We start from the raw sequence: 13,670 nt of genomic DNA, 5'->3' as shown, positions 1-13,670 counted from the left end.
TTTAAAATGGAAGAAAACATTTGCATATCATATATCTGGTAAATGCTAGAAACCAAACTATAATGAACTTGAAAGGGACAATAATTAAAAGGTAATTTAATTAAGAAATAAGCAAAAGCTCTGCAAAGAGAGTAATACTAGAAACTCATGGAAAGGCATTCAACTTTACTAGCCATTAGGAAAATGTAAAAGGAAAACCATTATTCACTTCATACAAACTGGGACAGAAGCTTTAAACCCTTTATGATCTGAATCACTCTTGAAACCATGTTAAAGGAATTCAGGCAAAAACCCCACAAATATTTCAATTATAGATGATGTCCGGAAAAAGCAAATCCATACATATAGAAGAAGGTAACTGCTGGAGGCTGAGGAAGTTGAGAATGCCTATTATCGTTTATATTTCCTGTCAGAGATATCAAATGTTTTGGAATTAATGGTAGTATTGCTTATTAAAAATATAACCTCTCCAATATTTTATTTTGTGTTAATTATTTACGGACATGAAAAAACCTAATTGTAAATTCAGCACATACTGTATGAAGCTTTACTTGTTGCATCCTAATTTCATTTTAATTGTCTTACCATTTCATCTCTTCAAACAAATTAATTTTATAAAAGTCCCACAAATAACAATGCTCTTATTTTAAAGCCAAATGTATACTGCATTGTTTGTTTGGGCAGCTCATCTTGCCTTAGCCTAGGTAGTTTCAACTCATTCTTTGGTGTTTAATATAATTTTCAATTCTTCATAAAACTAATTTTTCTGTATATACCATATTCCCTTTGCTTACACTTATAAGTCTCTTGTAATAACTCTAAGCAATCCCTTACATTACTTATTCTAAGTGTATTTATCTCTGTGTTGGTAAAATACAGCAAGCAAAAAACATTTTTGTTTGCCTTAATAAATGATATCTATAGTTTCTTATTTTAAATTTTAAGAGTTTCTTCCCATGGAAATAGCTCCCCCCCCCCCCCCCCGAAGGGTTTCTCTGTGTATCTGTGCTGTCCTCGAACTGGTTCTTGTAGACCAGGCTAACCTCAAACTCAAAGATATCCGCCTGTCTCTGCTTTGGGATTAAAGGAGTGCACCACCACCGCCCAGCTGGAAATTTATTTTTTAACACTTAGAAACAAAACAAACAAGGGCTGCAGGGGTGGTTCAGAGCACCTGTTGCCCTTCGAAAAGACTGGGTTCAGCTTTTTTTCCCTTCTCTAATATTTATTTTTATCTCATATACATTGGTGTTTTGCCTGTATGTATGTCTGTGTGAGAGTGTTCAATCCTCAAGAACTGGAGTTACAGACAGCTGTGAGCTGCCACCTGGGTGCTGGGAATTGAACCCAAGACCCTTGCAAGAATAGCCAGTGTTCTTAATTGCTGAGCCAATTCTCCAGCCCTGGCTTCAGTTCTTAGCACTCACATTGTGGTTTCCAACCATCTGTAACTCCAGTTCCAGTGGCCCCAACAAACACCCTATTCTGACTCCCTACATACACTAGGTAAAACAGTCAAATAAACAAACAAAAACAATAAAAAACCCAATCCTGATGAGAAGGCCTTTAAAGCCATTATATGACTTCCAACGAGGAAAGAGCAAGGAAAAGGTCATCTCATTTTAGGCCCTGCTCTGATCTGGGAATCAACTCACCACTTTCGTCTTGTAGTTAATAAATAGGTTTTCTTACTTCTAACTTATGCCTTAGATGAAGAAAGACAAATATACAAACATAGGGTATTTTTTTTTGGAGCACAACAAACATTTAGAAACAAACAAACAAACTTCCCCCCAAAACAAAAACAAAAAAACCAAAGCCAAACAACAACCCCCTTTATTTCAGATAACCCTACTTGAAAATTGCTACTATTGAAGATCACATTTCAGATGTAAAGGTATTTGTTTCATAAGCCTGAGGATTTGGTTTGAACCTTGGGACCCACAGTGGAAGGAGGCAGCTGACTCCTGAAAGTTATCTTTTGGCCTTCACACGTGTGCACACTCACTCTGTCCAATGCTTCCGTTTTCATCTCTCACACACAATAATAAAATTCAACTACAAAAAAAGCACTTTCCCCTGTTTGTGAAATATAACCATTGAAAAAATGCCTCAGCTGGTATTCCCAAAGACTATGGAGGAAGTGAACTGGCACCAGGATTTGTGAACACCAATTGAGAACACACACAGTTACTGGAATCACCTTAGAATTCGGACAGTGAGAACTTTCTTTAGATTTTGTATTAGATCCATCAAATATTTTTTTTTTCATGGTGGGGAGTTCTGAAAGAATGAATCACCTAGATGTATTCAGTCACTTGAGAATTGTGACAGGTGGTCACTGTGAAACAGGACTCGACCAAGATTTTCCTCCCTGGAGAGTATACATTCCTAAAAAGTGATATCCTAAAACAGGGTAGAAACTGCTTATGAGGGAATAGGAAAATTTCATTTTTATGCACATACAAGAGATATACATCTAATATAAAAAGATGTACAGTTTACTTGTGACATTAAAAATATGTGAGGGGCGGTTAGAAAAAGTCTACAAAGACTCCTTAAAGGGCATGACAGCAAAATGAAGGCTGAATAGCAATGCCCTAGGGAGAAATGTAGTTAATTTCTTCCACCCTAAGAAGAAAATATGGGGGGCTGGAGAGATGGCTCAGAGGTTAAGAGCATTGCCTGCTCTTCCAAGGGTCCTGAGTTCAATTCCCAGGAACCACATGGTGGCTCACAACCATCTGAACTGATATCTGATGCCCTCTTCTGGCCTGCAGATAGACACACAGACAAAATATTGTATACATAATAAATAAATAAATATAAAAAAAAGAAGAAAATATGACCAACTGTGCTAGAATACCTTGGGGAAAGAATATCACATATGACAGTTCATGATACATTCTAAGTCAGTACATGCTTACAGAGCATATTTGAGAAAAGGCTCTGTGAAAATGCTGTATTACTTCTATTTGTTAAAGAAATGCTAAAGTTATAGTCACCTATAAATACCTGGGACACATTATGTTCTACTCTTAAAAATATGAGCTTTCATTTTTGGTTAAATTTGGTTAAGTTTTCTACTTTGTCTTAAGAGTTCAAAAACAGCCGGGCGGTGGTGGTGCACGCCTTTAATCCCAGCACTAGGGAGGCAGAGGCAGGTGGATCTCTGTGAGTTTGAGGCCAGTCTGCTCTACAAGAGCTAGTTCCAGGACAGGCTACAAAGCTACAAAGAAACCCTATCTTAAAAAACCAAAGAGTTCAAAAACAATGTAGGAAATACTTGAAAACATTTAACAATGCCATTTTTTATATTGTTTATGAGCAGGCTACAGAAACACCTACTCACCATCATTAACCACTGACCATAACCAATTATCAATCAAACCATCTTGGAAATCATAATTCCAAGAGCTTGGTGTTTTGAGGGAAAGGCAAAAGGAAACCTGAAGAAAGCAAGAACTAATGCCCTTTTGTGTAAATACCGCTCATGTACTGATACCCTAGCAATATTGGTGGCTCAATGGCCTTGGAAAAAATATAAATTCTTAGAAAGGTAACAGTGTCCTTAATGTAGTAGATTTACAAGTATAAGATAAATCCATAAATTATGATTTACAAGGTGTAAGAAGATAGAAATGATTTATGAAAAGCTAAAAGTAATGAGAAAATAGGAATGGCTCAGTTCATGAGAAGATACAGACTCAAGAATTTACTACCCGGCATGAGAAAATCATTCAAAGCTTTAAGAAGGTGTTGATATGTCCTGATATGGTTGGGAAATCAAAACACAAACAGCCCCTATATATGTAGGAATTTATTTGCCTAGTATAGATGCTGAATAAAAGATAAAAATAGTTAAGATTCAACAGAAAAGACAAAATGGTTAAGAACCATGAAAAACTGGACTGGTTGATCAGTCAAAAGTGTGTATTACTCCTCAGAGGACCCAAGTTTGATTCCTAGCACCCACTTCAGGTGACTTACAACTTCCTGCAAATCCAGCTCCAAGGTATCTCTGGCCATATACACCTGAAGGGAGTGAATACAGGTATTACTTAAGATATAGAATAATCAAAATTGCATTCTGGTGTTTATTAAATATCCATGTCTCTAATATAAAAGTAAATAAAACCAATGGTTTTTAATCTCTTAAGAATATGTCAGTCCTGGTCCTGTTTCATTTTCCAGGACTCTTTAAGAATGGAAGCCAGATTTCAAACAGGCAAAGTTACCTGGCTCACCTGTCTGGCTAAGTTTGCTAAAATGGCAAGTGCTTGTTCAGGTTGGAATTCAGGAGGAAGAAGTCACATTCCCTGATTGCCTCAAGAATCTCTTCTCTGACTACAGCTCCCCTATCAGACAGGTTTTCAGTTCCATCTTCCCACACAGTTGCCTCTGACGGCTGTGTATTGCCTGTGTCCTGGGTCAGCACGGCTCCCTGCTGTGCTAACCTATACATTGTCTCACACAAGCTGCTCAGCTTAGCAGCTCTTGTGTCGCTGGTGTACTCAGCTCCCTCACTAAATCCTAGCACATTAAATATACAATTTAGTGTCTGCTTTCTTTTCTGAATGGATGCCAACTCACGCAAAAAGTTACCTACTTATAAAATTGAAGAAAATCTGAACCCTTCAATCATGAAAGTACTTCTTTCATACATAGAATTTTTTTTTTAAAAAAACCATCATTTTGGTTCCTAAGAACTCTTGAATCTTGAATCTATGATAAAGACTACTGAGAAAGTTTCAATTTAGGAAGTAAAATTTTAGAGGTGGATGGTAGGGATGGTTGCAGAACAAAGCCATTTAACTAATACTATAAGCTTATAAATTACTAGAATGACCAATTTTGTCATGTGTTCCTTACCAAAAACACCATTATCTACCAACACATCTACTTTAATAAGACACTGGAGAAATTACTAACTGTAGCTATTAGAAGAACTTTCTGATATTACATTTGACTTGAACTTTTAATACAAGTGTATTAGGAAAAAAGGAATGAGGAATATATAATATTTGAAGCAAGTTTTTTTCTGCTGTAGCCTAGCAACAATATTGAGAAGATGGGCCCGGGTTGAAAGGCAAGTAGAATCAGCTCCACAGAGCACTTCCTATGGCATATTAGTAAAAGTCAAAAGGATAAGCTAGAGGCAGTAAGCGACAGTTTGAAGAATCTTGGCCTCTACAGTATTTTGAAAATTTCCATGAAGGAAATAAATAGCAGGCTATGGTTAAGCAGAGAGCAGGAAGATGAGTATCGTAAGCTGAAAAATTAGAGGAAAATGAATTAGTAAAGCAACTAAGCAACAAGTGATTTTACAAAGTAAAAGTTTGTAAGCAACAAAGGGCATAGGAAAACATGGGATGGGGTTCAGAAAAAAATGTTTTGGTGTTAAAGGGTTAAAAAACAGATAAGTGAATGCTAAGTGAAGAAAAATTACCTTTTCCCTTATGCCCAGAAACTGGCAGCATTTGGAACATGTCAAACAACAACAACAACAAAAAAAAAACCACAAGGGACTGAAAGAGAGGGGCTAAACATGGTAAGGGGGCACAACAGAAGAATCACCATCAAGCAGTAAACGGTTGATATAAGTTTACGTATGTAAAAGATACCTAAATCACAGAACTGAAGATGTTTTGTATACCAAGAGTGTCTCATTCTTAGAATATGTGGTAGGACCTGAATGCTTCAGGAAGACTTGAAAGAAGAGTAAACATGCATTGCAAGTGGAGTATGTAGAAAGAAATCACGATTCCAAAACAGAAGGGAAGGAAGGTACCCTGGAATTGATAGCACTGAAAAGAAAATCTGAATAATGAAGATGGATTTAAGGTTGAAAAGCAAGACTTGAGTTTCTAGCCACCAAGAGAAAAATAGTCCCTAAATAGCTTGTTGGGGGGCAGAAGCACAATTACCCCAATTAGAAAAACCCTGTCATCTCCTTAAGGTTTTCTTAACAGGCAAGACTTTCTCCTGGGGATACACTGACAGTATAGAGGCATTTCCTCCTTACAGCTGGGGATGACTGGGGAAGGAGGCCCTAAAGGGTATCTAGTGGAGAGAAATCAGGATTGCTGCTAAACAGCTCATAAAACGGGAACACAGGAAAACCACTACAAATAATTATCCACTTCACAATGTTTATATAGCCAAACTCAAGTAACATTTTTTTTCTTTTTTTTTTTGAGACAGGGTTTCTCTATGTAGCCCCTCACTCTCCTGGAACTCACTCTGTAGACCAGACTGAGCTAGAATTCACAAAGATTTGCCTACCTCTCTGCCTTCCAAGGGCTGGGATTAAAGGCATGGGCCACCATGATGGGAAGGCTGAAAAATCTGTTTTAAGACTATGATCACGGATTTTATTTGGATTGTCAGACTTCTAAAAGACACAATTCTTACCCAAACAGAGGGGGTAAAAAGGACATATTAATACATACTTTTCATATATCCCTAATAAATTTAAAAATTACAAGATAGCTACCTTTAAAAGTTACAGGTATAAATCTAACTACTCAATTCTGATGAAGTAGGAAAAAAAATAAACATTCAGAACGTAAGTTTTAGTGTTAAAGTTCTCCAAAAATGGGCAGCGGAACCATTTAAAGTCACTTAATATTTCCTGTTAAACGTGCTTATCAAGAACCCCAGGCAATTTTTATTTTGTTTTATTTTTTTGAACAGGACTAGGGCAATGCAAATGTTATTAACGGTTTTGAAAACTAGAGAAGGATTTACCAAACTTGTACCAATTTCTTCTAGAGATGTCGCAAATGATGTTTCAAAAAGTCACTGCCCAGTTTTAAGCCAAAGAGGCAGTTGTTCCCAGCAGTACAATTCCTTTTATTCTTTCAGAGGGCAAACAACGAAAACTGTCTTTCACATAGACAATCTACCCTGAGCGCCCAGTGGTGTATACGAACGAGCCTTTTTCAAAAATGGAGGAAAAACTCGGGCTAGAGAACGTGTGCAATCAGAAGGCTGTCGTCCGACCCCCCGAAATATTGCTCAAGAACATGAAAAACGGCTATTCTAAAAAATGCAACTGGCATTTCAAGCCTCTACGGTAAGGGGTATGGAGAGCTTGTGTCCCGAATTCCTAGCGCTAACGTCGGGTTCTGGGTAAGGGCGTTGGGAAAGTCTTTCCACAAAGCTGGGCGGCCGGGGAAGCGCTTTCTTTCTTTCTTTTTTTTTTTATGTTTTGTTTCTTCCCTTTTCCCTTTTCGGCCCCAGCTGTGACAAGGGAAAGGGTGAGGGCCAACCAGCCCAGTCCATCACGTAGGCGACACTCTTCCAGGGGTCCCAGCGGGCCTGGCTCTGCCTCGGAATCCAGGCCCCAGGTGTTCCACGCCGAGCTTCTCTCTCCGGCTGCCCCCTCGCCGCCCAGCTCGAGGAGGGGCATCCACGCACCCCGGGCTTCCACACGCCCGAAGCCTCCGAGGGACCGAGCACCTCCGCCGGGCTGAACTTGGACCCGAGGGGGCGACCCCCCCAAAGCTTCCCCACCCCAAGCAACTGTCCTCCCGCCTCCGGTCTTTCCGTCCTCTCCACCCCGTCCGATCACCCGCCGTCCGGGACCGGCACTTACCCAACACCAGCCTGGCTACATCCGAGGGTAACAGCATGATCAGCGCTGCACAGGGAGCCGCCTGACGGGGCGAGAGCCAACTTAAAGCAAACGCGGCGACAGCCCCGGCGACGCCGCATCTCCCGGTTCCAGTGGCGGCACTGAACCCGCGACAATTCGTCCCGCCTCTTTCGTGACACACCAACCAATCACTTCCGCGGGAGACAGAAAGGCGCCGAAATGAAACCCGCCTCCGTGCTCCGCCGAATTGTCGTCATTTCCGTCCGCGGAGGGGTGGGGCTAGCGAGGACTCGGTGGCCGGGTGTGGGAGCGTCCGCCCCTGGGCGGAGTTCCCGGCGCGAGGTCTTTCGTCATTGGTGCGCCGCGCGCAGGCGCCTTTCCTCAGACCGGGTGAATGTTTTGAGGGGCGGGGGGAACGAATGTTTTGAGTCGGTGAGGGCGTGATCGCTGTGCGCACGCGCGCACCGTGCAGCGCCTCAGACTCTTCCCTTTGGGGGACCCACGCTGAATGAACTTGCTGCTTTTGAACCGGAAGCGCGAAGGCGTGCTTGGAAAACCAGCTGCGGGGTCCTTGGCCGCGGGAAAAGGCGAAGCGACCTCGGTTTGCACTGGGAGGCAAAATGCAACGATAGGAACGCGGAGCGAACCGGGGCTTCCATGCGGGAAAAGTCTCCTCAGACCCCTATCTTTCCTCGGCTCCGGAATGGCCCTGGACGCCTCTCACCTCATCTTGCCCGGCCGTCTGTGATCTGCTCCTCCTGACTGCGCACCCCGCTTGGAGTGAGCCTGAACCTTCCTTTCTGCGTGTCCCCTTTTCCCGTCTGTCGCCGAAAGAGTTCTGGTATTTACATTTAAGCTACAGGTTCGTAAAAAAACAAAACAAAACAAAACAAAATAGAGGCTTGTGGTTCAGAGCGTGGACTCGGGAATCAATCTGCGTTCAGTTTCTATTGTCAGCTGTGTGACCTGTGCTGTCTTCTGTGGGAAGGTGCGTGGCAGCCCCGCTGGTCCCCTCCGTCCCCGCCACCTGGCACGGACGCTCCCTCTCAGGGCGGTAACGTGAGAGAGGAGCGCCGCGCTAGCCAGGGGAGGGGGGGGGGGACACTGGCTCTGTGGAAATGGAGCCTGATTTGCTACTGGACTTCGCCGGATGTAAATTGTTTTGCACGAGGTTCGGGGCTTTCAGATAGGAAACGTGTAGAGGGTAGAAGGCTTCTGAAGGTCCAGAGCGAGCTCTGCTACCGAGTGTTACAGATTTTGCAGGTTTACAGCGTATTGAAGCCACAGGGAGGGATAGGAGCAAAAAGAGGAGGAAAAAAAGAGAGAGAACCTTCCAAATAGACTTATGAAGCTATCCTAAGGGAAAACGGTAATAGGATGGCCGTTACATTGAACATCTGCGCTCTCTCTCTCTCTCTCTCTCTCTCTCTCTGTGTGTGTGTGTGAGAGACAGAGAGAGACAGAGATAGATACTGGTATCATTTTCTCGTTTAGCATGGAGAAAGCAGCTTTGAGAGGTTAACCAGCGGGCTCCAGGTTGGATACCTGTTAACTGAGTGGACTTGCAGCGCACAATACACACCGTAGAGCCCAGTCTCTTGCAGCCCATGCTAGCTGTGAACTCAGTCTTGCTGCCTGTTCCCCCCCACCCCCAGGCCTGGGACTTTGGAGGTGTGCTGCCATACTTGGCTGAGCCCTGTGCTCCTTGCACTAGCCGAGAACGACATGCCAGAGGTGGGGTTATTTCTGGGAAGATGACTTGTAATTGTCACTGTCAGATTTGTGTCTACATCCGCTGAATTGAAAGCAAGAGTGAATTTGTCAGTTCAAGGGCTTTTGCTTAGGAGGCTTTTTCTGTTGACTGTTGGGAGTTGAAACTATGTTATCTATGTTAGTAAATATCGTTTGTTTACTTGATAGCTCTTACTCTCTTTGACTAGCTTTAGTTCTAAAGCTAGCACAATCTGACATCTTTCAGTTACTTTCACATGTACTCTTTTTTTCTGTTTTAGGGCGTTTTGGCTTCTCCAGTTTCCTTCCCTAAAATGTTCACTCTTTAGTTCTTGTAATTGGCACCAATTCAGATCTTGACATTATTAAACTTCCTTTGATACCTGTTCCTATCAATTTATCTAAAATATAAACTGTTGTTTTGTTTGTTTTTTTTTTTTTTGCCACACAAGCTTTTATAGCGCAATCTGGTATTGAACTCACACTGAAGGGGACCTTAAACTGCTCTTCCTGCCTCTGCCTCCTCACTGGTGGTATTACATGCATATCACACTCTGTTCATTCTGTTGTTGTCTACTGTATTTTTGCTTCCTTTGAGGCATATGTTACAATTTGGAGCTATGCATTAATATTTTTGTTATCATTTTCCCCAGATGTCTCCCAGAGGGGAGGCTATGTGTCAGTGTAGTTCATTCATTTTCTTGCTGTCACATACATATGCCTAACAAACACTGTATATGTGAAACAAATATTGCTTGCACTAATCAACAAATGTTTTTTCTTTATAGAGATAATACTGAACTGTTTCATTTTCAAAATATACTTTATTCTGCTATACAAAGCACACATTTGAGAAAAGCATAATTTTAATATAGTCTAAGAAAATGTCCTATAGAAATGTTACAAAAATTATTGCAGCTTTGATAATCTGCCTCTGGATGTACAGTTAGGTTTAAATGTATAGAGGTACTGTAGTGTAAAATAATTGTAGATTTAAAGCATAACCAGTTCACAGCACCAAATAAGCCAAAATAAATGAAATTAATTGCGTATATTTATTTTTATTTACAGGTGAGGATGTATGGTCTGAAATCTTAAACCATGAGTCTAGCACTTAACGATCTGCTCATTTGCTGCCGACAGTTAGAACATGATAGAGCTACAGAACGAAGGGTAATAAATTATTTGAAATTGTTTTTCTTAAATGTTTGATAGGTAACATGTAATTACTGTTATATTCTTTTTTTAAAAATTTCAGAAAGAAGTGGAGAAATTTAAGCGTCTGATTCAGGATCCTGAAACAGTTCAAAATTTAGATAAGCATTCCGATTCCAAACAACAAAAGTATTTGAATTGGGATGCTGTTTTCAGGTATCCACTTTGGTTTTGTTTTACTTTCTTTTTCTATTTTGTGGTCCCTTATATTGTTTGATTTTCTTCATTGTGTGTTATATAGGAAGTTGGCACTTAGTTATCTAAGATAATTTTAAAAACTCATACAGAATATTAAAAGTTTTAAGTCATTTTTTCAACAAAATACTTTAGATGTATGTCATTTAAGATCAAGAAAGAAGCTGGCCATCATGGAATTTCTGTAATACTGTGTTTTGGAGGAAGGAGGTGCATGAGTTCCGGTCTTATCTGGTCTGCATAGCAAGACCCTGTCTCAAAGAAAACAAACTGATTAAGAATTCTGTTCACTTTGACTAGGTAGATTTATATGTAATAATAATTGAGCAGTAGTGGTATGTGCCCGCCTTTAGTCCCAGCACTCTGGAGGCAGAGGCAGGCGTATCTCTGAGTTTGAGGCCAGATTGGTCTACAGAACGAGTTCTAGAACAGTCAGAACTAAAAAAACCAGAAAGAAAACAAAAACGTAAGTTATAGTATTTGTTTATCATTTTGATTGTTGCTGATTATAAGTATCTGGCATGTGCTAAATTATACTAAAGCAAATAAAGTAAAAATTGGAATACTTTCAGATTAGCAGAGTTTAAAAATACTTGTTTGTGGCATAGCTTATACATTTTTATATTGAAACTTCATTTTTTTCCTTAAAAGCGTGTTTATTTATTTGTTTTTATGTACTAGTGCTCTGTCTGCGTGTATGCCTGTACGCCAGAAGAGGATATCAGATGCCATTATAGACGGTTATGAGCCACCATGTGGTTGCTGGGAATTGAACTCAGGACCTCTGGAAGAGCCAGTGCTCTTAACCACTGAGCCATCTCTCCATCCCTAAAACTTTATTTTCAACCGCAAATTTATTTATAACTAGAAACAGATATTGTGAGACTTTTGGGGGGGAAGTTTTTTTAAAAAAAATTGAAAATATTTTTGTGTATGTGTTTACACACGCACACATGTGTCTTTATCAAGTGTATGCAGGTTCCTAGGAGTCAAAAATGGACATTGGATACCCTTGAGCTGGAGTTAAAGGAGCTTGTAATCTGTCTGGCATGGGTGCTGGGAACTGAATTCTAGTCCTTTGGAAGAACAGTAAGCACTCTTAATCCCTGAGCCATCTCTGCAGCCTCCTAAATGTGTTTTAAATTTATGTAGAATATTAAAAATATATCTGAAGCTGGTATGGTGGTATAATACCTGTAATCTTGGCTCTTAGGAAGTTGATAGAGGAAGATAATAAGTTCAGTTCATTACAAATTAAATAAATAATGCAGTAAAGAAAGGTGTTCACATTTCTTTATACAATATTATATTGTCTTAGAATACTTCTAACAGATAAACTTATTTATTTATTTATATTTTGTTTTTTGGGACAGGGTTTCTCTTTGTAGCCTTGGTTATCCTAGAACTTGATCTGTAGGCCGGGCTGACCTCAAACCCAAAGATATGCCTGCCTCTACCTCCAGAGTGCTCCCAGTTGATAAATTTCTTATCTCTTGATTGATACTAAATTGTTTCAATTCTAAATGCATATGATATGGAAAAATGCATGCTTCCTTGTTGAGCATTTAATTTATTTGCAACATTATAAATATAGTCATTTGTTTTTATATGCTGATTAGGTTGACCATATTTGTACCTAATAATCTTGGCCAGCTCTCATTATCTTCTAGCCAGTCTTCATTTAAAGACCAGAACTATTACTAGCTGCTTATAATGTAAGGAGAGTTGAAGTCCTCAGTAGCATTCTGAGCAAGCAGGTGAGGTGACGGGAAACCATGCAGCTTACGGACTTAAAAGCTTTGCAAGCCAGACTTTATATTGATTTTGCACCTTGTTAGACCTTGAAAAAGATAGTTTCATGTAACTGGTACAACACTGTGGTTTAAATGATGTTTTGGGGGAAGGCATACAGGAGCCTTTTGAATGATAAAATTATAAGCGTTAATGAGAATATGCATTTTTTTCCTCCAGGTTCCTGCAGAATTATATTAAAAAAGAAACAGAATGTCTGAGAACAGCAAAATCAAATGTATCAGCCTCCACACAGACCTCCAGGCAGAAAAAGATGCAAGAGATCAGCAGTTTGGTCAGATACTTCATCAAATGTGCAAATAAGAGTAAGCAACATTATGTATTACACACAGATGCTTCAGGAGTTAACATAGCATGAATCTGATCTTAATACAGTAGCATAAAAATTAAGTATTGGCTGAATTCACTAGCACATACTGACTCTTAGTACTGTTGTACCAAAATTTGGGGGAATTTAGCATAAAATCTTTAATCTCCAAAATGGAAAGATCAAAATTATTTCTTTAATTCCCCTCTATCTTTAGATGTCAGTGGAAGTGTTGTCCTAAATATTCAGCAAGCGTTTTGAAGCAGAGCAGTTTCAAAGGTGTAAGAACCTGGTAGGGTAGTGAGTTGGCTGGGCACCTAGTTTGAGTCCCGCAACCAAGCTGTCCTCTGACCACCACACATGTACATGACGGGGATGTTTTAGTACATGTGTGAGCCATGTGCACACACACAAAGTAAATAATGAAAAATAAAATATAAAAATATTAAATAATATTAAATATAAAAATAATTAAAAATTTTAAAAAGGATTTTTTAAAAAAAATCTGTCTCTATTACTGCTTCTACCTTAATTTCTCAGACTTATTTATTTATGTATACGGGTATTTTGTCTGCATATGTGTAAGTGTACTATATGATATGTTCCTAGTACTTGTATATAGAAGAATCTTCTGGAACTGGAGTTCTGGATGGTTGTAAACCACCACGTGCATGCTGAATACCAAATCTAAGTCCTCTGCAAGAACATTAGATGTTCTCCACTGAGCTATCACTCCAACCCCTACAAATTCTTCTTATTTGGGGGGTGGGGGTGGGGTTTATCCAGACAGGGTTTCTCTGTAGCTTTGGA

The 13,670-nt window shown here is 39.9% G+C and overlaps 2 protein-coding genes across 3 annotated transcripts in view; one reads left to right on the top strand and one right to left on the bottom strand.

Moving 5' to 3' along the window:
• The window catches only part of Npat (nuclear protein, coactivator of histone transcription), a 40,669-nt gene extending 32,897 nt beyond the window's left edge, over positions 1 to 7,772 (bottom strand). Inside the window, 1 exon segment of the mRNA XM_048417598.3 lies at positions 7,601 to 7,772. Within this exon segment, the coding sequence (XP_048273555.3) occupies positions 7,601 to 7,637 (37 nt within the window). The 5' untranslated portion in view covers positions 7,638 to 7,772.
• A 252-nt stretch (positions 7,773 to 8,024) lies between these two features.
• The window catches only part of Atm (ATM serine/threonine kinase), a 105,645-nt gene continuing 99,999 nt past the window's right edge, over positions 8,025 to 13,670 (top strand). Inside the window, exons 1-4 of one of the 2 annotated variants that reach the window (XM_087905668.1) lie at positions 8,025 to 8,228; positions 10,403 to 10,504; positions 10,590 to 10,702; positions 12,713 to 12,858. In XM_087905668.1, coding sequence (XP_087761794.1) covers positions 10,433 to 10,504; positions 10,590 to 10,702; positions 12,713 to 12,858 — 331 coding nt within the window. In that variant the 5' untranslated portion in view covers positions 8,025 to 8,228; positions 10,403 to 10,432. Of the gene's footprint in view, positions 8,463 to 10,402; positions 10,505 to 10,589; positions 10,703 to 12,712; positions 12,859 to 13,670 lie in introns of both variants that reach the window. The other variant, XM_087905667.1, reaches the window with a different exon arrangement.

Source organism: Myodes glareolus, chromosome 4 (genome assembly GCF_982192425.1).
Source record: "Myodes glareolus chromosome 4, mMyoGla1.1, whole genome shotgun sequence".
NCBI lineage: Eukaryota > Metazoa > Chordata > Mammalia > Rodentia > Cricetidae > Myodes > Myodes glareolus.
Note: the sequence above shows the minus strand (reverse complement) of the source record. Positions and strands in the feature narration are given on the sequence as shown.